The sequence below is a fragment of the Bos taurus genome, chromosome 20 (genome assembly GCF_002263795.3).
Source record: "Bos taurus isolate L1 Dominette 01449 registration number 42190680 breed Hereford chromosome 20, ARS-UCD2.0, whole genome shotgun sequence".
Classification (NCBI taxonomy): Eukaryota; Metazoa; Chordata; class Mammalia; order Artiodactyla; family Bovidae; genus Bos; species Bos taurus.
The window spans coordinates 36,046,191-36,072,083 of record NC_037347.1 but is presented as its reverse complement, the minus strand read 5'-3'; the positions used below and the strand labels follow the sequence as shown (position 1 = coordinate 36,072,083).

General features: G+C 42.6%; 1 protein-coding gene across 2 annotated transcripts in view; it reads left to right on the top strand.

Annotated features, from left to right (window-relative positions):
- The window catches only part of EGFLAM (EGF like, fibronectin type III and laminin G domains), a 392,874-nt gene that overhangs the window by 288,529 nt on the left and 78,452 nt on the right, over window positions 1–25,893 (top strand). For both annotated transcript variants that reach the window (XM_059878754.1, NM_001083478.1), the window contains 1 exon segment: window positions 12,901–13,067. In XM_059878754.1, the coding sequence (XP_059734737.1) occupies window positions 12,901–13,067 (167 nt within the window).

The following is a 25,893-nucleotide window of genomic DNA, read 5'->3' as shown; positions in this document are numbered from 1 at the left end:
TTTTAAACCATAAGATTTTAGCTAGATTACTTAACTTCTCCGTGCCTCAGATAGAAGAATGGAGATAATTTCCTTACCTCACAGAGTTGTTATGAGATTAAATGAGTTAATGCCTACATAATGCACAGAACAGCACTTGTTATACAGTAAGTGCTCAATCAGTGCAAACGATTCTTAGTAAGGCTTTTATGATAGGTCTTTTCTGTTTTCCTTTATAGCCGTGTTCTTTCTTGTCTAGAGGTCTTTATGCTTGCTATCCTCTGCTAGGATGGTTCTTCCGCTTCTTTACCTAGCTAACTAACTGTTGTTCATCCTTCATTTCCTCTGCTGAAGTACCACTTCCTCTACCAAGCCTTGCCTGAATCCCTGCCACCACCTCAGACTAGGTTAGGTATACCTGCAACATTTACTAGCAACACTTAGCACACTTGTTAATTACTTGATCAGTGTCTGTCTTCCTTGCCAGGACATGCAGGTAACATCTTGACTTGCTCCGCTCTGGAATAAGATGCCTAGCATGGAGGAAACATAGCACATTTCAAACAGGTGCTGGAGAACCTTTGGACATAGGCAGTCATGGGATTGAATCCAGAGACTGTCAACAAATAGCTGCCAACTTAGCAAGATCCTTAACCCTCTGAACCTTACTTCCCTTGGCTGTAAAGTAGGGATGACAACTGTGGATACTTCAGGAGGGTTGTGAAGATAAATAGATGTCTACTTCCCAGGTGGTGGAGTAGTAAAAGTATCTGCTTGCCAATGAAGGAGATGCAAGTTCAATCCCTGGGTAGGGAAGATCCCTTGAAGAAGGAAATGGCAACCCACTCCAGTATTCTTGCCTGGAGAATTCCATGGACAGAGCAGCCTGGCAGGCTACAGTCCACGGGGTCACAAGGAGTCAGACAAGACTAAGTGACTGAGCACGCACAATGTTTAGAAGAGTGGCTTGTGGAAGAATGTTTTTAAATGTCAACTCTTTTCTTTGCCCTGAGCCACATGGAAACTTATGGCCACACTAATCACAGGAGATTCAGTGAATCCTTTAGCACTAATTTCCAAGGCCACAACAGTAACCAACATCCTTCCTTAACAACTATAGAAAAAAAATAAACAGACAAAACCCAAACTGGATCTGCACGCATGTCTCCTCTCCTTCCCCCCAATCCAAAGCTGTTCATTGCTTTTGTTTTCTCATCGTAAAAGGGATAGCGGTATGTGGTAACACTTCAGATAATACCTAATGCATAAGACTAACTTGAAGGCTCCCATTGTGATTTTATTTCATATTGCATGATAACTTGTATTTTGGAGACTTTATAACAGGCAAGTGAATTGCCAGTTGCCAACCTGTTTCATAGTGTTTTACTAGAGTTTATAGCAATAACTGGGCAAATGTCTGTAACATTTAACAGTGATGTAGCTCTGTGTTGGTTTTCCTGCCCCCAAAAGTATAAATTTGATATAGTTAAAGAATTGTCCTTACACAATTAATTAATTTTGGAGAGAGTAGGAAACAACAACAAAAAACCCCCTTTCTTGTCATCAAAGTATTAAGAAAGTTGTGCTAATTATAAACCTTCCTTGCCACCAACAGTAGAAGTAGAAATAAGCAAGAATAGGCTTGTTTGGCTGTCGGCTACCATTTCACCATTTCACCATTTCATGTTAACAAGTGGTGGTTTGTGAAAACTCCTTTTTTATCTTTAGTTTCCAAATTGAAAATTTCAGAACCACCTTCCAGAGTAGTGCCTCGTCCTAGAAATTCTGATAGCCATCAAGTTTCTCCACTCAGGCTCAAAAGGAAGGGCGATTCTGAATGTTTTTGCAGAAGTTTCACCTACAGTTCTACAAATTGATCGCTTAAAGCTTCAGTGCCTCCTACTGTGAGCTTTCCTGATGTAATCCCGGGTCAGATTGATGGGAGGTGACACAAATCGAATTCTTGCATACCAGCATTGGGAGTCATTTGTAAACTGTAAATGAAAGTGAGCTCTCTAGTTGCCCCGCCAGGGACAAATTGCCAGCTGAGTTTAGCATTACTCCATTCTATCCATCTGTTTGTCGTTTGGTTGGGTTGAACCAATTCATAAATGAAGAAAGCTGAAGGTCAAATAATACATCGTTTTGTTTTTTTTTTTTCCTTGACTGTGATTACTTAGCAGTTTTGGACTTCCTCTGCAGTTCATTTTAATGTAGAGCAAATCCTGCCTAAAACCAACTCTGTAAAATTGAGAGACTTAGAGACCTTTCTGAGCATGAGATTTTCTTTCACTCCTTTGTGTTCATTCTGGATAATCTATGGGATCTTAAAGCAGGGTGCTTAACCTGCAGTCTGTGTGTCCCCAAAGGGTTCATGGATAGAAGGCCAGGGGTCCCTGAACTTTGATTGGACAAAAATTCATCCTTAGCTTTACCAGCTGAAATTTAATTTATTCAAATACAAATATAGTCAACTGCAGTGGCATTAGCAATTCCTATGCCTTTGTCATCTTTAGAATCATAGATATGTTCTTATCCCGTTACAATTGTTGCATATATCTCAAAGTTCCATTTATGCATATTACTAAGATGAAATTATTATAGTTAATGAATCCATATCTAGGTATTATTTGCTGCATTAATGAAGAAGTATAATGATACGTATATTGACTTATCATAATTTTATTATTGTTTAGGTCATTGTTTCTAGTATATTTAATCTGGTATAGGTTTCCTTGGTAATCCAATGCATTTTATGCATTTAAAGATATTATTCTAAAAAGGGATTCCAGGCTTCTACAGATGGTTAAAATAGCACAAACAAGGTTAAATAAAGACTGTTGTCTTAGACCAAGGGTTGACAAACTCTTTCTACAGGGCCAGGTAGTAAATATTTTGTGCTTTGGCAGCTGTATGGTCTTTATCTTAGCTATTGAACTCTGCCTTTGTAGCCAGAACACAACCATAGATAATACCTAAATAAATAGGTGTGGTTGTGTTTCAATAAAACTTTATGAGAACTGACAGCCAGCTGAAGTTTGCCACCCTCTGGTTTAGGGCATCATGTTATTCCCAGTGTCCAAGCCTGAAGATATTTCAGTTCAGTTCAGTTCATCCTTATGTGCACACATTCATCCAAACATGTACGTATCGAGCATCCTCCGTGTGCAAAGCATGTGCAAGAGATTTTGGGGTGAATGGGCTGCTACCTTTGGTGGAGCAGTCCAGTGGGGAAGGCAGAGGAGCAGAGTACAGAGTGGTGAGTGTTGTGGGCAGGGGTGGAGGTCCAGGGGCCTAGGGGAACACAACTTTGACATTTAACCCAGTTCTGAAGGAATCTGGGAAGGCTTCTCAAAGGATCCAAGAAGGATACATCAGTGATAATCAGGAACAAGGGGAGAGAGGAAGTGGCGTGGAATGGCTCAGGCTAGAAGAAACTACTCTAGCAGTGTCTTGGAGGCAAAAAGAAAATGCTTTTGGACCTGCTTAGAAGCCTGGAGCTCTCTGTGGTGAGAGAGAAGCCTGGGTAGGTAAATGAGGTTTGGAGCAGGAAAGGCTTTATAAAGGATCTCATGTTCGTCCTGAAGGGAATAGGGAGCTATGGGAAATGTCAAGTGGGAAAGGGATTGATAGAATTTGCATTTTGAAAGATCATGCAGACATTCCAGGGATCACAGAAATGAATAAGACAATAAGCATGTTAATGAGCTCACAGCCTACTAGGGAAGACAGAAATATAAAATTACATTAGAAGGTAATATATTCAGTATAATGGTAGAATCAGATTTAAGAGGTGAGAGAGTCCAGAGAAGAATCATTTCAATTCTCTTTTGGAAATGATGCTTGGAAGGAATAACATGAAAGAAAATATTGAAGGAAGGAGCTTCCAAATAATCCAGGGTCCTCCAGTAAACATTAAATCATGGAATTCTAGGTCCCATATTGAGGGAAGGAGGACACGTGTATCTTGGATTGTACTCTAATTAGGCTTTTGGTCCACTCTATCTCAGGCCCCGAAGAGTGGCCTCCACCGTCAAGGCCACTCTGGATGGTGTATGAATCCCCTAGAGGGCTGTTTTCTGCTCCAACAAATTCCACTCTCAAAAGAATTTTCTTAGCACTTAGCCTAAGCATTTCTTAGCATTTAGCCATCCCTAGTCCTGTTTCCTAGTTAATGTCTGTAGCATGCTTGAATGTCACTTCCTCACCTCAGCTCAAACTTTCTGGAGAAGGGGTTCTCAACCCATGGACTCATTAGAAGGCAGAGAAATCAGTTGAAGGTGTCCTGACCAACAGTTTTTTCGAAAGTAAAGTGGAACAGAAAAGAAAATATCAGAGGGCATCGCACATAATAAAAGTAAGAATTATTTTGTGAAACGTGTTTCAGTTGTGTTTGTTTCACAGTGTTCAGTGTGTCTCATTGTGGATCATTCAAAAATGTTGAAAAGCAGTGCCGTAAAGAGTGCTGTATCTAGAGCATGCGTGCTGTACTGCGCTAAGTTTCTGCAGTCGTGTCCGACTCTGTGTGACACCATTGACTGTAACCTGCCAGGCTCCTCTGTCCATTGGATTCTCCAGGCAAATACTGGAGGGGTTGTTGTGCCCTCCTCCAGGGATCACCCCTACCCATGGATTGAACCCAGGTCTCTTACATCTTCTGCGTTGAAAGGCAAGTTCTTTACCACTAGCTCCACCTGGGAAGCCCTTAGTGGGATCTTACCAGCATTAAAAAAAGAGAGAAAAGAAAAGAAGAGAAAATAGTAAAGTGAATAACAGTAAGGATAAGTAATTTTTCTTAAAATTTTCCTTTCAGCTTTGTACTCACATATAAGTCATATAGTATATGTATATGAATAGGTATATTGGTTTGCTTTGCAAAAATGTATTTCTTACTGTGAGTTGAGGTCAGAAATGTTGAATGAAATCCAACCTCTGACTGTGTTCAGAAAGTAGCTGGTTACATTTCTGACTGATGGTCACCCAACCTCTGCTTCAAGACAGCCACCAGTGCAGAGCTCAGCCCTCTACGCGGTTGACTTCGTTGTCAACCATTCTTAATTGCCGTCTAGGGGTCTTCTTTATAATGCACTGCCATTGGTCTCCTTGTAAGGAATTATTGGGTCTCCTATTCTGATATGAAAAACACCGAAGGCATTTTCACCATCTCCATTTGACCATCTTATCTCTCATCTAAAGACACTAGCCTATGTTCACTGTATTCTCTGTAACTCAAGCCAGACAATAACCAGTCCTTTGCACTCTGCCTCAGTGGAGATGGATCTAGAGCACTTCTGCCAAGTGATCAACCTAGGAAGCCATTTTTTCCCAGGAATATGAACACTGGACCTTTTCAACAGCAGGTTGTCCAGAGAACTCATATTGAGTTTGTGATCAGTATCCCCTGCTTCCCCATAGATCTTTGTCACACTGGGTTTTCTCCACCATATATCTGTGCCATTTGCTTTCTAAAAAGAAAAACCCGAATGTAAGATTTTATATTTATCATTTGAGGTGGCTTTGCACTTTTGTTTCTGCATACGAGATCGTCTTGAATTTTTGTTTTGTCATGAATGTCTTATGAGGCCATGTTCCAAGCAACTATTTACATTTCCTAAAGCTCTTCTTTTTCAGATAGTTGGTTAGTGTATAGAAACAGAACTGATTTTTGTATTTTTTTGTATCTTGCAACTTTACTGAATTTGTTAATTGTTCTGGGTGAAATGTTTAAGGTTTCCTTTGTATGATACCATGTCATCTGTAAACAGAGACAATTTAGCTTCTTCCTTTCCAATTGGAAGGCTTTTATTCTTTTTCTTGTGTAACTGCCCTGGTTAGAACTTCTAGTACTAGTTTCATAGAAATGGTCAGGGTGGGCACCTTTGTTCAGCCTGATCTTAGACGAAAATTGTTCAGCTTTTGACGGCTGAGTATGACGTTAGCCGTGGGTTTGTCACGTATGGCCTTTATTGTTGTTGTAGTCACTGAGTCGTGTCTGACTCTTTGTGATCCTATGGACTGTAGCCCACCAGGCTCCTCTGTACATGGGATTTCCCAGGCAAGAATACTGGAGTAGGTTGCCATGCCTTTCAGGGGATCTTCCCCACCCAGGGATTGAGCCTATATCTCCTGCATTGGCAGACGGATTCTTTACCACTGAGCCACTAGGGAAACCCATGGCCCTTATTATGTTGAGGTAAATTCCTTCTGTACATAACTTGTTGAGAGTTTTTACCATGAAGCATGTAGAATTTTGTCAAATGCTTTCTCTGCATTTATTGAGACGGTCATCTGTTTTTCTCCTTTGTTCTGTTAATGTGGTGTGTTAGTTCAGTTCAGTTGCTCAGTCGTGTCCGACTCTTTGTGACCCCATGAACTGCAGCACGTCAGGCCTCCCTGTCCATCACCAACTCCCAGAGTTTACCCAAACTCATGTCCATTGAGTTGGTGATGCCATCCAACCATCTCATCCTCTGTTGTCCCCGTCTCCTCCTGCCTTCAATCTTTCCCAACGTCAGGGTCTTTTCAAATGAGTCAGCTCTTCGCATCAGGTGGCCAAAATATTGGAGTTTCAGCTTTAACATCAGTCCTTCCAATGAACACCCAGGACTGATTTCCTTTAGGATGGACTGGTTGGATCTCCTTGCTGTCCAAGGGACTCTCAAGAGTCTTCTCCAGCACCACAGTTCAAAAGCATCAATTCTTCTGCACTCAGCTTTCTTTATAGTCCAACTCTCACATCCATACATGACTACTGGAAAAATCATAGCCTTGACTAGACAGACCTTTTGTTGACAAAGTAATGTCTCCGCTTTTTAATATGTGGTGTATCAGACTTCCTGATTTGCTTACAATGAACCATTCTTTCATCCCAGGGATAAATTCCCCTCGATCATGTAAGATCCTTTTAATGTGCTATCAAATTTGGTTTGCTGCTATTTTTTTTTTTCTATTTCTGTGAAAATGGCATTGGAATTTTAATAGGGATTGCGTTGAATGTGTCCCACTCCAGTATTCTTGCCTGGAGAATCCTGTGGACAGAGGAGGCTGGTGGGCTGCTGTCCATAGGGTCGAACAGAGTCAGACACAACTGAAGCGACTTAGCTTGCATGCATGCATTGGAGTAGGAAATGGCAATCCACTCCAGTATTCTTGCCTGGAGAATCCCAGGGACAGAGGAGCCTGGTGGGGTGCCGTCTATGGGGTCGCGCAGAGTCGGACACGACTGAAGCGACTTAGCAGCAGCAGCAGCAGCAGCATTGAATGTGTAGATTACTTTTGATAATATAGACATTTTAACCATACTTATAAGGTATCATCTACAATTTCTACTTACATTATTTTCAAGTTAAAATTTTATAGTCACTTCCAAAGTTACCTGATTGCAAATTCTTCTGGAATTTTATAATCTTTTCACTGTTTTACAGTTGTCTTGCTTTCACTGAGTTCAAAGGCAGCTGTATTTTAGTGACTCAGCTTTACCAAGTCTTTCAAAAGCATTAACATAGCTATTACCTATATTTTTTACTCACATTCACTAGTTTATATAATGTTGCATTAAGCAACATAATTACAATAACAAACACAAAAGTCATAAATAAATTTGGGAATAAACGCAGTGGGTAGCTAGATTAAGGGGAGCAAGTGAGGATCATTGGGTAGCCTGACAGATTGGTAGACTGATAAGGAAAGCTTTGACTATGTGAGATATGCAGAGAGGTGCCATATGTTCACTTACCTACTTACTTACGGCTAATGTTTTTATATATTGTACCCATCTTTCATATAGATTAATTGATCACTCATACTAGGGACCCATATTATTTATTGTCCTTGAATATCCCACAGTGTATTTTCATGTAGCTGGTGCTAATTTTATCCACACCATACATAGAACTATTACTGCACCCAGAGATGTTCTATTCCTTTTCAGTTACCAGAACCCAAATATATTTGAAATCTAGCTTAAATTCTTCCTAGTCTTGTATTGTTTCCCCAGGATGTCAGTTCACATTGACCCATTCAAAAATACAGCTCTCAAAATAGGTGACTTTGTGCTGGCTTCCTGCTGGTCCTTAAATGTATTATCTGCCAATTAGATTAGAAACTCTGAAAATGGAACTGTGTTTATAGTTCCTTAGAGCCTCCCAGAATATAGCTTCCTTGATGGATGCATGGCTGATAATCATTAATCACTTGCCAAGTGAGTAGCCCAAGGCAGCCACCCACTGGGTTTGATGATCCCAAGAAAAGTGATTGCCCACTAAGGGTGAACTTGGCAATAGTCAAGGTGGTCAAAATGCCAAAGAAAGGAAGTAAAACAGAAATATATACCACCCTGTGGTTTTATGACCTTGGATAAATTATTTTCCATCAGTATCCACACGGGTAGAATGAGAGACTGGACTAGACAGTGGCTTCTAAAATTTTGGGGATCATGATTATACTTGAGAATCTGATAAGAGACTGAGGACCCTTTACTTAGGAAAATGAAATGATGTTCACACATAGAATCTTGCATGTAATCTTTGAGAACCCTTAAGCACTGGGACCAAGCAGTCTCTAAGATTCCTGATAACCAGGCTGATGCTAGCAGAGCCAATGGCGATGCTTCTTCCTACCCAAACAGCGAGTGAGTCTCGATTACTTGAATCAGCTAACTGGGTTTTGAATAGTCGCTGCTGACAGACTTGTATCTGTTCCCTCTGACTTCCGCTGCCCAACCACCTTCCAAAGTTGTCCTACTGGCCTCCTGAGATATAGGATGCACAACCCAACCCTTCCCACTCTTTGGGCAAGTGTCTAAGTGCCTGCTTTGCTCATGGCCAACCATCTTTACCTGGGATGGCAGCACTTGTCTTAGTCTACATCTTCCCCTCTAGCCTTTTCCCGATTGGGGAAATTGGCAGGCTATCGTTGCTATAGTGATTCAACTGGCAACTTTGTAGTTAGAATACAATGATTTTACTTAGTGGAAAAAAGATAAAGCTATTATTTGAGGATGCACTAAGACAATACTTTAACCTGATTCTCTCTCTCTCAGCCTCACCTTTGCACTTTTGTTTGCCTAGAGACTCTACAAACATTTAAATGCAAAACTCATGACAAAGTCAGAGGCAAAATGTTTTGAACTGCTATTCAATCTACGTGAGCTTTGCTCTCAGTGTATACAATGAGATGAAATGTTAATAATGTCAATCTCTTATTCACTGAAAATATGACTTTCTTTCTTGCATTAAATGAACAAATACAAAATAGTCTCTTGCTGGGGGAGCTGGGAAACTGTTGAACAATGAAGATTGTTGCAGATATTTGCAGGTAGCCCTGGGTGGACAATGACACATTTTGAGCGCAGCTGCAGGTCCTTTCCTCTATAAATGTCACAAGGGAAGCTTAGCAAAAGATAACAGGAGAGTTTTATCTAAAGATCACATCTTTCCTGACTTTACTGTTGGGCATCCCCTATGACTTTCCTCTGCGAAGTGATTTTGTTTTAATTAGAGTTTGGAAATGTGTTTCCTTCCAGTCACTAAGGTTTTCTCTTCAATGGCAGAGTTTGTTTACGTGAGAAGTCCATCTTCAGGGAAAGGAAAGTCCAAAGAGAAATGAGCCCTACTTCCTCCAGTGGCCATCCCCGTGACCTCTGCTTCTCCAAACATGTGAATTCTTGTGAGATATGAGTCCCATAAACTCCTCATCAGCACAGTTAGCCCATGGAATCAACTTTTACCAGGCTTTAGGACTCCTCTCTCTTTAGGACTGTCTCTCATCAATTCTTGCTAATGAAAAAGCAAGGAGAGCGCATGTTAGAGAAATCCATGCACCGTCCACGCATCTCCTTTCAGCAAAATGAGTGTTTTTTTGCTTGCATATTAAGTTGTTCATAAAGGACAGATGTCAATCTTTTTGCTTCCTGCCGTCCTGTAAATGGGACTTTCCAAGTGGTGCAGTGGTAAAGAATCTGCTTGCCAATGCAGGAGACACAGGAGATGAGTATTCCGACGCGGGTTCGATCCCTGGGTTGGGAAGATCCCCTCGAGAAGGAAATGGCAACCCACTCCAGCATTCTTGCCTGAAAAGTCCCATGGACATAGGAGCCTGGTGGGCTACAGTCCATGGGGTCGCAAAGAGTGGGACACAGCTGAGCATGACCATGCACACATGCGTGCACGCACACACACATTCCTCTAGATATCTGTGAGCAGAAGTGTTTAATGATTGAAGAGCTGAGAAGTTGGTCAGGGAGCAAACTAAGATGGAGACCAACCCCTGCAACAACTATCACCCCATTTTTCATTCAACATCAAAGATCTTAGTCTAATCTTCTCCCATCAACCCAAGTAGGCCTCACGTTTTTCAGCTGTGTGACCTCAGGCAAGTTACTTACCCATTCTGTGCCTTAATTTCCTCTTCAAAGAAAGTGGAGGTGTTTAATTTTAACACCTACTTCATAGGATACTTTTGAGAAGTAAATGAGTTAAACTATTAGAAAAATACTTGATACTTCACAAGAACATGATAAATGATAGTTATTTTTAGTTATTAATAAAAATCCTCTATTCCAGTTAGGCCATTTGCACTGTCCCTCAACCATGTGCAAATATTCCCAAATTTTATTTTGCAGTTCTCACCAGCTGAAAAGCTCTCCTTTCGCCCTCCAACTAGGAAGTCCATATAGAACAGCACTGTCCGTTAGAAAGTGCAAGCCTATATGGAATTTTAAGTTTTTTAATATGGTCATTTAAAAAGTAATAAGAAACAAAGGAAATTAATTTCAATAATGTATTTTTTAACCCACTGAATCTAAAATATTATCATTTCAACACATTATCTATATAAATATTAATGAAATATTTTACACTTAAAAAAATCCATTGTCCATTTCACACTCATAGCATTTCCCAATTCAGATGAGCTACATTTCAAGTACTGATTAGCCACCTTAGCACCATCAGTGCTGCTGCATTGAAGTTCACAGGTATATAGAGTAAGCAGGTGGCCCAGGGTTGCCTGTCAGCTCTGTGAGCTGGGTACATCCCTTACATAATGCTAATCCGTGCTGAGTGTTTACTATGTGATGATGTTACCGAACCACACTTGGGTCCTCTTGTTGGCTCAGTAAAGCCAATCCACTGATACTGGGTTGTGGTGAAGGGAAGTGCAATGTTTGTTTCAGGAGCAAATCAAGGCGTCCAGGGTAGCTAGTGTTTAAAAGTCCTGAAGACTATCAGGAAAAGGTTTTTAAACATGTGTGGGAACGGGTGACCAGCTCCTGGACATTCTTCTGATTGGTTGGTGGTGAGGTAATCAGGAGTCAATATTATCAACCTTCTGGTTCCAAATGGTCTGGGATCTGTGTGCTTTTGGGCAGCATACAGTTAACATCTTCGTCTGGTGGAGGTTTCAGTTGCTGCAAAGCAGCTCAAAGGACATGGCTCAGGATATTATCTACAGCCCCTGGAGTGAAGTGAAGTGAAAGTTGCTCAGTTATGTCCAGCTCTTTGCAACCCCATGGACTATATGGTCCATGGAATTCTTCAGGCCAGAATACTGGAGTGGATAGCTGTTCCCTTCTCCAGGTGATCTTTTCAACCCAGGAATCAACCCAACTCTCCGACATTGCAGGTGGATTCTTTACCAGCTGAGCCACCAGGGAAGCCCTTGAGAGGGAACTAAAATTCCTTGGCTTTTTTTAAGGGCTTAGCTACTGTTATTTTATCTTGTTTTTTGTTCTTTTTTTCTTTCTTTCTGCATTTTCTCACTTCTCTGATTACATTTATTCTTTGACTAAAATTTTTCTGGGTTTCCCAGGTGTCTCAAGTGGTAAACAATCTGTCTGCCAATGCAGGAGATTTAGGCAGGAGACGCGGGTTCAATCCTCGGGTCAGGGAGATCCCCTGGAGGAGGAAATGGCAACTCACTCCAGTATTCTTGTCTGGAAAATTCCATGGACAGAGGAGCATGGTGGGCTACAGTCCTTGGAGTTACCAAGAACCAGACACAACTTAGCAATTGAACACACACACACAGAGTTTTTCTACAGCCAGAAGGCAGGCTGAGAACATTGGGAACTGGGGGTCTTGTACTGGGAAGGTCCCATAGGGTCCTGCTCGGTTACAATGCCTGGCACTGTTGCTGAGGATAAAGAGCTCATTTCTCCTTTAAGATGGCCCTCTTAAATAGGTACTTTTATCACCCCATTTTACAGATGAGAAACTAGAGACTTAAAGAGGCTAAATAGCAGCTAGTGACCAATAGAGGCAGGATTTGAATGGCTCAGTCTAGCTCCAGAATTTGTTCTCTTAACCCCTGTATGTTGTCCCTTAGGTGGAAGCTCTGAGTCAAGGTCTGCACTCTCTATAGGGTTCTCAGAAGGACATGTGAACGTTCAGCAAGTTGGCACAGTTGTGCAATTTTGTGAAGAGTAAGAATGGCTGTGAACAGAGTCTTCTTGGGTTTTCCCATGGCAGTTTACACAACTAGTTGCCCTAAAAATTTATATTTGTTTATTTTGCGAACAGATTGTGAATAGATAGAATCTGTGCTCTCCTGACCCCTGGGAACAGGGATTGTCAGGGGAAGGCTTATTTATGAGACATCTGGCAGGCAGAGTCCTTGAAAATGAACTCCTATATGGGAATCTTTTCACCACAGTCAAGGCCATGCAAGGAGAAGCCAGTGATCTTGAAACAGCACTGAACACTGGCCCTAAAAATGATCTGCTTGCAGCAAGGACCTGCAAATTTTTACCTGTGATGTCAAATCAAGATGACTTTTTGGTAGGAAATGTTTACTTATTTTTATAAGTCTTACTTCCAGTGTTCAAACGCTGTTAGTTTGCATAGCCAGCAAGCTTCCATTTTTTCTGCTATTCCTAAACTACTGTTTTTCATTCTGCTTTTCTTTTTTTTTTAATCAATAAAGGCCAGATTTCGACAAGAGTTGGACCTCAATCCGAGAACAGATCCAGATGGATTCCATGGTCATCAAGGGCCTCGATCCTGATACCAACTACCAGTTTGCTGTGAGGGCCGTGAATCCGCATGGTTCCAGCCCTCGAAGTCAACCCAGCAGCACCATCCGAACTGCCCGTGAGTACCGCAGCCCCTCTGAAGGACAGACAGACAGACATAGCTGCCTTGCTGGGCTTGCCTCGTGAGGACCCGATTGACCGAGGTTTCTTAGCTCCCCACAGCTGGCTGCCTGCGTTGGGGCTGTCCTCTCAGCCTTTCATTCTGCGGTTTTCTCACCCCTTTGGAAGTGCAAGGCACTCAACAGGGCCAGGCTGCTTCTATGTACAGGAGGTCAGCAGAAGGTTTATTTTTGCATTATCCTTAGGGAGTTTGAGGTCGGTTTTCTTTCATGAGCACAAAATAGACTACATACCAAGACGATGTGCAGCCTCCCCAGCCCCATTCCTTTTCATCTTGTAAAAAGATGGGTTTAGCTTTGAATCATAGGAGAAAAAATACTGATCCCAGACCCATCAGGGTTGGTCTTCACCAGGAAATCAAAGATGCCCAGGTAAAATCGGTCACTCTGAAGGATGGTCAGGGAAGATTCAAGCTGGCTAGCAGGCTGATGTGGAGCTGGGGGTCCCCGCAATGGCCTGGGCTCCTGAATATCCTAGACCTCTCTGGGGGGCTGGGGAAGGCTTGGGCCAGTCCATCACATCATCTGGGGGGTCTGTGAAAAGTCAGAGTCTGATTATGGTCTGGGGTTTAAGAAGCTCCCACGTGATTCAAGAACTACATTTTGATTGCTTAGTCCACCGTGCCAGTCTGGCTTGGAAACCTTTGTCGTTTGGAAGTGGGAGATACTTGTACCCAATGTCTTGGGGAGATCTGAGAACTATTGCACTTCTTTTGTCTGAAGACATTTCTTCAATTTTGCCAGTTTAAGTTCTTCCAGGTTTTTGTGTCTAAAGAGCCCTATTGCCATCCCTGGGTCCTCTTTACCCAAGAATGGTGCTCTCCGAAAAGAAGCTGACTTAACACTTTCAGAGGCTTGCCCCTGGCCAGCACAGAGCCCTGTGTTTATTGATTAGTTCATCTGAATAAACTCCTCCTGTCTCCCCACACAACACTCCACTAACTGACTTCCTTGCCCACATGCTATTTCCAGGGGTGGCGATTCACCAAGTTCCCTAAGCCCCTGGAATTCTGGCTCTTCTACAAACAGCTCTTACCTTAATCTTGAACGTGAGGGCTCTTTAAAATTGAATTGTTGGGGGATATGGTGGGGCCACACCACACACACACACACACACACCCTACATACACTATGACAGCAGTTACCCAGCAATTGTTCCCCTGCTCTTGTTTAGAATTTGGAAGCTAAAACCCCCCAGTTAGGTGGTGAGGATGGAACTCCTTCTCTCTAGAAGAAATGTTAACAGTTTTATTTCAAATTGAAGCAGGGCCACCTTCCACTCTTGCTGGATGAGATCTACGCTGTAATCTTTGGTTAAACTTGGTGACGCATGGCCAAAAATTGGGACCACAGTAGCTGAGTCAAGCCTCAGGGCCTGCCTGTGCTTTACACTGAGCAGGCACTGTGCTGTATGAGCAGGCACTCTGTGCTGTGTGCCCATCCACCCCTCCCCAGCGTCCAACTCCTCTGCTTCCATTTTGTGAGCTGCCCCGTGCTCACTTCCTTCCTCATACCCCTAGTATCTCCTTCTCCACAGAGACAAGAAAGTAGAAGGGTGAGCTAGAACAACTGGAGTCAGGGGAGGGGGCAGGAGCAGGGCATCTCTTGACCTTTTTTTTAAAACTGAAACACTAGACTGGTCTTGGAGTTTCTGGTAAGTATTTCCCCGTTGGTGGATACCAGCTTTGTGAATTAGGTGGGATAAGGTATGTGAAAGTGCTTTACAGAAGTATAACATTTTGCAACAATCGGTCTCCTGTGTGCAGTAAAATTTGATCATTTAAAGGAATTGTGTGCAGGGAATGTGGCTGGTTCAGTGAAAACTCAACTGTGAAATATTCTTAAATCCAATTTAACTGTTTTTACATAAATATGGTTACTCAAATCAGAATAACAAAAATGGAATTTATTAAGTGGCCTGTCTCATGATATGTAAGAACGTGCTGTACTTGGTATTTCAGTTGTGATATTTTTGTCGTGATCACTTTTAATGTTTTAGAAAACCCTGTATTCTGGCACATTCATACTTCTTATTCTGCTGTTTGTCTGGACTATTATTTTACCTCCAAATCCACTATTCCATATATAAAAATGCCTAATTACCAAGTAGCCCTTATTGGAATTACAATAAATTCCGATTATCAGAGGTACCACTGGGAAAGCCTCCTAAGAGCTGACGCCATCTGGAGCACTTACCTAGGAAACCCCATTTTAATCCTTGCAAAAATCCTGTGCTTGAAGAATAGCATCTCTTTTTGTAGATTTTCAAAAATGGAGTCTTTGAAAGATTATGTATTTAGCCAAGAATAATAATTGCAAAGGCAGGATTTGAACTTGGGTTTCGCTGACTGCTAAAGCCACTTCCCTGTGTGAGATTCAAACTAAACAAGGCTCTTATTCTTCTAGTGCAGAGTAGCATAAGAAAGGTAAGGTCAGCAATTCAATAAAATACAGGGACAGTCTTTGTAGAATCTGTGGACCAGGAGGTTCTGACAGTGCAGAACAAACCTCTAAGGATTTTTTTTTTCAAAACCTGTAAGATATATTGTACATACCAAAAGGTGAGTAAAACATTCATACAGGTCTGAAATTCTTCTGGTTAAGCATGGGTATAGCCCTGGCAGTTTACAGCTGGCAGCCTTTGTGATTGGTTAGACCCAAGCCAAGAAGCTATTAAACATTTTGAACACCTCTTAAAGGAATCTGTGAGATGAGTATTTCCACATGTTGGGCTTCCCTTTCTCACAGCTCCTGCTTTTCCTCACCTCTAGATCTTTCCTGTATGGACTTTTTCTTGGCTCACGCCCACTTTGCTCCCTGAACAGTGAACCTCAGAATGGACGTTCAAGTTGACTATCAAGGATCAGAAGACCCCATGGGAACCCTTAGATCCCCACCCCTCTACACCACCTCTACACCTCAACCCAACCATTGTTGGGTTCCTCTGTGATCTTTTTTATGCCTGCATCCACCACCTTTCCTAAAAAAAATATAACACATCACCCCTATTAACTTGCAAAATGTTGACTTTCTCTGGACCTATTAGTGCAGGACCCTGTTAGCAGCTTAGTTGCTTAGCTGGGGTCAGTTGGCAGATCTTGGGTGCTCTGAACCTGTAGCTCAGAGCCAGGACCAGTGTTTTCCTTCACTGGTGCTCAGCCTGCATGAGGAAGGTGGAGGGTTTCGATGGCTTCACCAGGGAATTGTGATGTGTGTTCAGCATCCACCCCTTAGCTCCACAACCTTCCAAGTAGAACAGGAAGGAAAAATCCAGGTGTTTAATTGCCGATTCTCTACTGAGAACTAGATCATTTCAGGCCTTGAATGATAAAAGATGCCACCCATATTGAGTCCATGCTCTCAGCAGAGATTTTTCCACATGTCAGCTCCTAATTCTGTTCCTCTAAGGAAATACAGAGAAGATGAAGATCACCATTCCTCACACTTTACCCCAGCCTATGATACCTGTTTTCTTCAAGAAAGAAATACCACCGGCCGTTGCAGTTTGCCTGTTGTTCCATGGCATTCTTTTTCCCTTGGTTGATCTTATAAATGAGCCAATCAGAACAGGGGGCTCATGGAACCTCACGGACACAGGTGCACAAATGTGGCATTGTAATAAGACAAGTATTCACCCTGTCTGGTGGTCACTTATTCTCTGGGATCCAAGCTTACCTTGGATTAAGAAGGATGGGACAAGTAATAAAGGGTATGAACTGTAAACAATAGAAATGGCAAAAGTCAGAATTCATGTGTTTTCTTTTTTTTCCCCAATGGCAAATGAAACGAAAAGTCACTCACATGTGTAACCAACTCTAGGATTATACGACCTTCCCTGGGAACGTTCCCTTGGTCCTACCACCCTAAAGCATTTAATTTCTCATATCCTATCCTCATGATATAAGCAGAGAAAGAACCAGTAAGTTTTTGGTGACGTGAAATTGGTATCCTCAGGGCAGTCCCTAGTAAAAGGTGTTCTTCTGTTCCTAGCAAAAGTCATTTTACTTTGTTCTGCCTTGGGGCTTATGCACCTGCTGTTTTCTCTGATTGGAACCATCTCTGCCCAATCTTTCCATGTCCCCATGACCTCCCTCCCTTTCTTCTTTAAGACCAGAGCTCAAAGGTCACTTCCCCAGACAAGCTTCTCTAAACTTCTCACCCTGTTTCCTAAGCCTCATTCCCTGCTTCTCTACAGCCCTTTCACCGCCCAAAACGATGCAATGCCCTGTCTCCTCCTCCAGGATAAGCTCCATATGGAGTTGCAATGACTTATTCAAGGTCATGTTCCCAATACCCTGTACAAAGTAGGTTCTCAATCAACATCGACTGAGTACGTGAATGACTGAATTCCACTTCACAAGCCAAGAGCCTGTGACTACTTTGGAGACTGATAGCTTTCTACTGCTGCCATCTGGGAAATTCAAAAAGATGTGAGGAGAAAGTTGGTCTAGAGACCCACCAGGCCAAAAATGCGTTTCCCCGTTGGCAAGGTTCACAGGGAAAGTCAAGCTCCTGGATTTGCAGTGAGACACAAGTAAGAACAAAGTAGAGTGAGTGAGTGAGGGAAGAAGGAAGGAAGGAGAAGAGGGAAGGAGGAAGAGGGGAAGGAGGAAGGAAGGCAAGGAGGAGAAGAAGGGAGAAAGCAAATCTGGGGAGTTTAAGTTCAAGGCAATGACTCAGATCAAGTCCTTACTTCACTCCTGTGTTCTTTCTTAATCATTAGAATAAGCTTTAGCATTTCTATGCTAGATTAGAGTACATTTTCCTTTTGGTGCTCACATGTGTAATTGTGGTCTCAGATCCTCAGAGACTGTGTAGGGAGGTATGATGGTGTTTGATCTTTGCCATACTCTTCTCCCCACAATCCATGTTCTTCCAGTTTCAGAAACTTCCTCTTCTGCTGAACCAAAACAATCTAGCCTGGCCCCAATCAATCAACTTTCTACAGTACTGTCAACCTGATTCCATGGTGTTCCTTGCCTCCCCACCAACCCATCTCACTTTTCCTGTCGCACTGACCTACTTACTCAGACATTGCTCTCCGCTCAGTTGTTGCCGGGTGTGCATCTGTTTGGGGGGAGGGGGGGGAGGGGCGGGGCTTTCCTGATAGCTCAGTTGGTAAAGAATGCGCCTGCAATGCAGGAGACCCCGGTTGAATTCCTGGGTCAGGAAGATCCGCTGGAGAAGGGATAGGCTACCCACTCCAGTACTCTTGGGCTTCCACTGTGGCTCAGCTGGTAAAGAATCCACCTGCAACTGCTGGACACCTGGGTTTGATCCCTGGGTTGAGAACATCCCCTGGGGAAGTTTATGCCTTTTTGTCATGCAAGTGTCTTCTGGCTTTTGCCTAGTTTTGCTCTGAGATTAGAACCTTTGTAATTGCCTGACTCTCTTTCCAGAGACCAGCTCGGCATGCTGGGGCTCCTAGGTACATGTTCTCATATATGTAGCGACAAACAGATGTCCATTATCCCCAGTCACTAGAAGGGCTTGTGTTTGGTGGCAGTGCCCTGCATTGACCATAATCATGAGTAGCAAGGAAGCCAGTAGAGGCAGAGGCCGTGGCACCCCTAGGGGTGGGAGGAACATTCAGGGAGGGACTGGAGGTGTCTTTTTCCACAATTCCCATGACTTATCATCCATCACCCTCTTACAGCTTTCATACAACCTGCGGTCAGTGTCTGTGAAAAGTTCTCACCAAGCTTTGAAAGCTCCTCACTGCCCACAAACACTGTACCCTTGCACAGAGCAGAGTCTGGCAGCCGTGGCTGTGTCTGAGGCCCAGGGAGCTGTCCTTTCATTACCTCGTTGTGAGACCTTCTTGGAAAGTCATTTAATCTCCCTGGGCCTCAGTGTCCATATCTCTAAAAATGGGTACAGTAATGTCTGAGGCAGGTAATATTTTCTACTTCTCAAGATTATTCCGAGGAAATACATGTGAAACAGACATTATGACATCTGCCCACTTTTTTCAAAATGAAGGTGAGGTTGATACTCATTTCCTCCACGCATAGTTACTGAAGGATGGTGTGACCGACCTAGGTGACCACCAGCTGGTGTGTCGCATTTTCTTTATGACTCTGTGCCCTGAGCTGTTCTCCTAGGACTTGAAGTCATTGGATCTTCAAACTTTTCTTCTGCAGCTTCTTCACTGTCAGCCTTGTTCTAGGTTAGATTTTGGCTTAAGGAAATCTCATGGCTGGTATGATCTCTCTAGGAATCAGCCTTACTGCCAATATGAAGTAAGTTTTAGTGCTCTGGTGAGGTCAAACCAGCAAGCTTTACCAAAATGTGACACAAAGTAAGCAAATTCTATTGAAAAAATTGTGCCAATAGACTTGCTCGACATAGGGTTGCCACAAACCTTCAATTTGTAAAAAATACAGTATCTGTGGAGTACAATAAAGTGAGGTGTGCCTGTAGACTGTATATTTGGTCAAGTGGAACATTTTCAAGGATATGAAAGTTGCCTTAAGTTTGGAGTTGCTGATGTAGAAACCCTGGCAGAACTGGCTTCATCATGGGCCTAGAAATTTATTTCAACAATCATGTGTTTTGGAAAAACAGGTGGCTGTCCAGATTTGGCCTGTGGGATGTAGTTTGCTGATCTCTATATTACAATGCTGGGATTTTTTCCCCCAAAATTTTAGGAGATTCTCCAGGAAGTTTAAGAAATCCTCTATTTTGTAGCAATTTTGTCAAAATTGCAATTGATTAATTAGTGCATACTAAGGCAGTTGTCCCCTTGATAGAAATTCCTGTGACTTAATTTTCACATGAATGTTCTGAGATAAAGAAGAGACCTGCAGAGCCTATAACCTAACTGTGTTTGGACAGGTTTGCACTGCTGTGAACAGAGAGGGTAGGGGGAGAGGGAGAGAAAAAAGAGGCTTTGCTTGGCATTACTCCAGGATCTTGGGACAGGCCTATAAATTGGTGAGCTTCACTGATTTGTAAATCTTCAGAATGTAAGGTGAAAAAACGATCAGGAAGAGGAAGAAATCGTTTGCTTCCCTCCTTGCCTAGACAGATCTGCGTGTTAAATGTGCAGTTTGTGCATGAACATAATTTCAGGTGTGATTTTACACTTAGGTGCCTTTGAGGTAATCGCTCCATTGATCTGCTAATGCCGCAATGCCTGTAAAGCTGAGCAACACTCATTTGTGCAACTTTATTGGTTCTAGAAGGAATGATTCACTTTGCTGCTTAAATACCTGCTACCTATTAATTGCTCTTCCGAGGCCTTTCTACATCCTACATTACCATCCATTTACTTATAATCGGCACACCGATGTTTTACCCCCTCCGGCTAGAGCTGGAAGAAAGACTAAAACAAATGATAAGAAAACATACTTTTCCAAAGAAATGGCACTATGGTGCTCTAGTTTCAGCTGTAGCATCTCTTCGATCAGTCAGCTAGTGTGTCTCAACCACCCGGTGAACAACCATATACTACTTATTCCACTCTGGCTCAGTGGATTTTGAAACATTAATATGTTGACATGAGTAATACAAAGATGTTCTTACTATTTTTCCTTTTGTTTCCTCCTATTTCCTTGTTATTCATTTTGTTCTCTTTATACTCATCATTTCATGGTTCACCTTTTCTGCTCTTGGGAGCAGAAGAGATGAAACTTGCTCTTACACAATTCTTCATAGGGATTGTTTCTTAATATTTAGACCTCTGAATCACTTAGATGCTTTGATGAGTGAGGAGAGCTGCAATCATGGTTAGGCACAGAGAAGGGAATGGAAGAAATCAGCTCGACCCAGTGACAGATGTGTGGGAGGGACACAGTTCCCACTGGCTGAGTCTGATGGAGCTTGTCTGATTCTGCCACCAAACAGGAAACAGATATGTGCAAATTAGAAGGAACCTAGGGAGAAGGATGACTTTTATAATGATCTCAGGTGTCTCCCGCCTCCCAGCAGGAAACAGAGGCTGTGCATGCTCCGTTGCTAAGGCGTGTCCGACTCTTTGCTTCTCTGTGGACTGTAGCCCACCAGGCTCTTCTGTCTGTGGGATTATCCACACAAGAATTCTGAAGTGGGTTGCTATTTCGTCCTCCAGGAGATCTTCCCGACCCAGGGATCGAATCTGCATCTCCTATAGCTCCTGCATTGGCAGGCAGATTCTTTACCACTGAGCCACCTGGGAAGCCCAACAGAGGCTATGTAATTGGGTAATTTGAAGTGAGCTTAGTGAAGGGACTGTTTGCAAAAGTTTGAGCAGATGCAAGGAAACCAAGAGGGGGCAATTACCAGCTTCTAGAGATAGACAGGGAGGGCAAATGTTGTGACTTTCACACATGTGTCACATACAGCCTCCTAGGGAGGAAGTTGGAGAACGAATACTCTGACTCTTTTCCTCTCTCCTTCACTCCCCTGCTAGTGTCTCTGGATAGGCAGATACAGCAAGAAGTCAGACAGGTCTGCCTCCGAGGACCCAGAGCAGAGGTAGGTTAGAGGGGGGACGCTTTCATAAGAAGTAATAGTATCATCTCATATAATAAGAGAATGGTATCTTTTACATGGATTGCAAAAACATGGATTATTTTTGGTCTTTCACTTAGAGAACGCAGATCTTATCTCATTCTTCTTTGCCTATGTAGCTTTGTCGACTGAGGAAAAATGCATGTGGGAGTTGTGAGTTAAGTTTCATTTGGGTGCAAAACGAGGACTATAGCCCAGAAGACAGTATTTAAAATCACTCTGAGAAACTGTTCCAAAGAGGTAGGGGATGTGTGATTTTGGGGAAGGGGGAGTACATGCAATCAAGCACACATTTTTTTTTTTTTTTGCAGAAGGTTGCTGCTAGTCACAAGGAGTAAATGCTACCATGAAAGATTTTAGTGCTTTTGTAGATACGAAAAGATACAAGAACTAGGCTCATAAAATCTGAAATTATCTATCTGAAGACCTGGTCTGCCATTTTTTCCAGAGCACAGGGTGATCAATCCTGATTTCCACCCTGAACTCTCTTCGAGTGATGATGGAGGTCAGCAGAGGCCATGATTCATAATTTAACACTTTAGAGGTAGATGGCCAGTGCCGATTTGTATTTATTTCCTTAAATACAGGAGATAATGAGGTCTCACAGCCAGTATTCATTTACTGAGGGTTTGTAAACTCATAGAGCTGGAAAGCACCTCCTCCACATTCAGCACCTGAGGGAACTGAAGCCCAGAGCCCTGCCAGGGTCACTTGGTGACAGATCCTGAGCAAGATCCCAGGTCGGTGACTGCCTTGTTTTCAGCTTCATTCTTAATGTCCACGGGATTCCTGTTTTCTAAAGAATATCGGCTTCTCAAGTTATTTTATGATATATCCACTTACTCTTTCAAACAAATATTTCATGCCCACTATGTGCCAGGCACCATTTCAGATGCTGGGGATTCAGCAGTGAACAAAATCAACAAAAAGGAATCCCTATGCTCACGGACCTTACATTATAGTCGGGGCAGGCAGAAGGTGAAGAGATAACATTAAAAATGTAGGTAGCATGTCATGGTGAAAGAGCTGCGGAGAAAAATGAAACAGGGGAGCCTATGTACAGTCAGAATAAGCCTCCTGAGAAGGTGACATTTGAGTAAGAAAGACTAGGTGAACTGTCTGGATAGATCAATGTGTATCCATTGATCTATCTATTGTCTATCCATCCACGTGGAGGGAGAGCTCCAAGGTAAATGCTAAAGCCCTGATGCAGGATCATCATGGGGTGTTCATGGAAGGGCAGGGGTGCCAGTGTGGCTGCGTTAGGGGGTTGTGAGGGTGAAGAGTAGAAGGAGATGAGGACAGAGAGAAAGGGAAGTCTCAGGTGATGGAGGCTGATTAGGACCTTAGTGGGGGCCATTGGACTTTGAGTTTTCTTGGGAAGAAAGACTGGGAGACTGGGAAGACTGAGAGAGCTGGAGGGCAGGATGGACTTGACCAGAGGGGCAGAAAGACCTTACTTAAGTTTCAACAAAATCGCTCTCATATACAAGAAAGAAGGACTGTAGATGGGCAAGGATAAGAGCAGCGGGATCATTAAGGAGACCGTTGCAGTAACCCCAAAGCAAAATAGTTTTTATATTGTCTCTAAATAGTAAAAGTAATCCATACTTATGATTAGAAAAAAATATGAGCAATATATGAAAAAGTGAAAAATCAAGATGAAAATGGTCTCTAATCTTAGCATCCGGACATAACCATTATTAACATTTTGGTCCATAATCATCCAGAATTTTTAAAAACCCAACATGAGACCACAGTGCATATACTGTGTAACAAAAAATTATTCTGTTACACAGAAAGTACTGTGCAACAAAATACCGTGAAAGGGTTAGTCGCTCAGTCGTGTCTGACTCTTAGCCACCCCATGGGCTGTACCTACCAGGCTCCTCTGTCCACAGAATTCTCCAGGCAGGAATACTGAAGTGGATTGCCATTCTCTTCTCCAGGGAATCTTCCTGACCCAGGATCGAACCAGGGTCTTCTGCACTGCAGGCAGATTCTTTACCATCTGAGCCACCAGGGAAGCCCCCAATACTGTATACATCTTTAAATATAAATAAGTATAGCTGTACATCATTAATTTTAGTGACCACAGTATATATTACTGTAAAACTCTACCACATTTATTTAATTCCTTATTGATGGACTTTTACATTGCTTCACTAAAATATATAAAACTGGGCCACTTGATGATTCTCTTCCTTATCTTTTGGCTTGTCCAAGTTTGTGTTACCCCTTGGATATCTCTATGAAGGAGGGTAGGTCAGGACTGTTGTTCATCTCTCCTTAAGTTTATCAATGGATAGACCAATGTGTGCAGTCAGTTCATAACATGGATGGCATTTGAAGTCCAGCTTTCTTCCTGCTATTCTAACCATTATTAATAGATGTTTTGATACATAGTATCCATGGGGCTTCCCTTGTAGCTCAGTTGGTAAAGAAACTGCCAGTAATACAGGAAACCAGGGTTCTGTTCCTGGGTTGGGAAGATCCCCTGGAGAAAGAGATGGCAACCCACTCCAGTATTCTTGCCTGGAGAATCCCAGGGACAGAGGAGTCTGGGGGGCTATAGTCCATGGGGTCGCAAGAGTTGGATACAACTTAGTGACTAAACCACCACCATCCATACTAAAGCATGATGTTCATACACAATTTTGGGACAAAAATCACCTGCTATGAGGATGTAACTATTTTTGAAATTCAGATCTCATACGAGAGGTTTTGGTGATTCCAGCTCCTCCTTCCCACTTGCATGGAGGGTCATTAGTCTTGTCAACTAAATCTAACCATAAATCTAACCATGCTATCTACCATATTTCCAAATGTAAGTGTATGTCCATTATGGCCCAGTGAAATGTTTTTCCCAGCATTAATTTTGATCCCATGGTTGTGGAGGGATTCCAAAAACCCATAGATTCTGAGGATCACAAACATTAGGGAATGACCAACAATTGCTTCTCAGGAGGATGAGTGAAGACTGAGCCCCAGGTGGCAGTAGTTCACCAGTCACCCAGCAGATGGCGATAGTTCACAGACTTTCAGAGCCTGAGAGCCCTCTGGCATCAGCAGTTTGAAGTCTCGTGAGGTGCTTGAGATGAGGACGAAACAGAGAGGTTCCATAAGTTGCTTCAGATGATTGACTTCTTCCATGGTTAACTAGTTCCACTGAAATGAGAGAAGGCAGCTAATTTTAGCTTTTAACTGTAATGGAAAGAAAAGTCTACAAGCAAAAAGTGAAATCTCTTCTGTAATCTGAGACTTTGACAGTATCTTGCTGCTGCTGCTGCTAAGTCGCTTCAGTCTTGTCCGACTCTTCGTGACCCCATAGACTGCAGCCCACCAGGCTCCCCCGTCCCTGGGATTCTCCAGGCAAGAACACTGGAGTGGGTTGCCATTTCCTTCTCCAATGCATGAAAGTGAAAAGTGAAAAGTGAAAGTGAAGTCGCTCAGTCGTGTCCGACTCCCAGCGACCCCATGGACTGCAGCCTACCAGGCTCCTCCATCCATGGGATTTTCCAGGCAAGAGTACTGGAGTGGGGTGCCATTGCCTTCTCCATGATAATATCTTACTTATAATCAATGCCAAGGCCTAATGATAAAAAGAACTGATTCAATAAAGTTATCTCTAAAATAAAGTCAAATAAAGGGCTGTGAAATTCAGAGAGAATTAGAACAATGAAAAATGGAAGGGTGCGAGAAGAAAAACTACAAACTGGAAATTAAAGTCGTATTTTTCTTGATTGTTTTCACATCAGACATCACCATTGGTCATTCCCTACATTAATCTGGAGACTGTTTTGGTGACGTTCAAGAAAGTAAAGAATTTAGTTTCTGAGTCTACAGTGACTATGTCTCTTGCTTAAACATTCACTTGGCAATTCATTTTTTAAAAATGTGTATTAAGTCTTAGCAGTAAGTAAGATACTGCCCTCGTGGATCTTATATGTGGGAGAATCAGTCCCTGTAAGGAAGTAGAGAATGAAGTAAATAATTATTGTATTAGCCTACATGAATAATGGGCTTCCCTGTAGCTCAGTCGGTAAGGAATCTGCCTGCAATGCAGGAGACCTGGGTTCGATCTCTGAGTTGGGAAGAGCCACTGGAGAAGGAAGTGGCAACCCATTCCAGTATTCTTGCCTGGAGAATCCCATGGACAGAGGAGACTGGCAGGCTACAGTCCATGGGGTCACAAGAGTCAGACACGATTTAGCAACTAAACCACCACCACCACATGAATAATATATCTTTAATGTTATATAGTACGAGGAA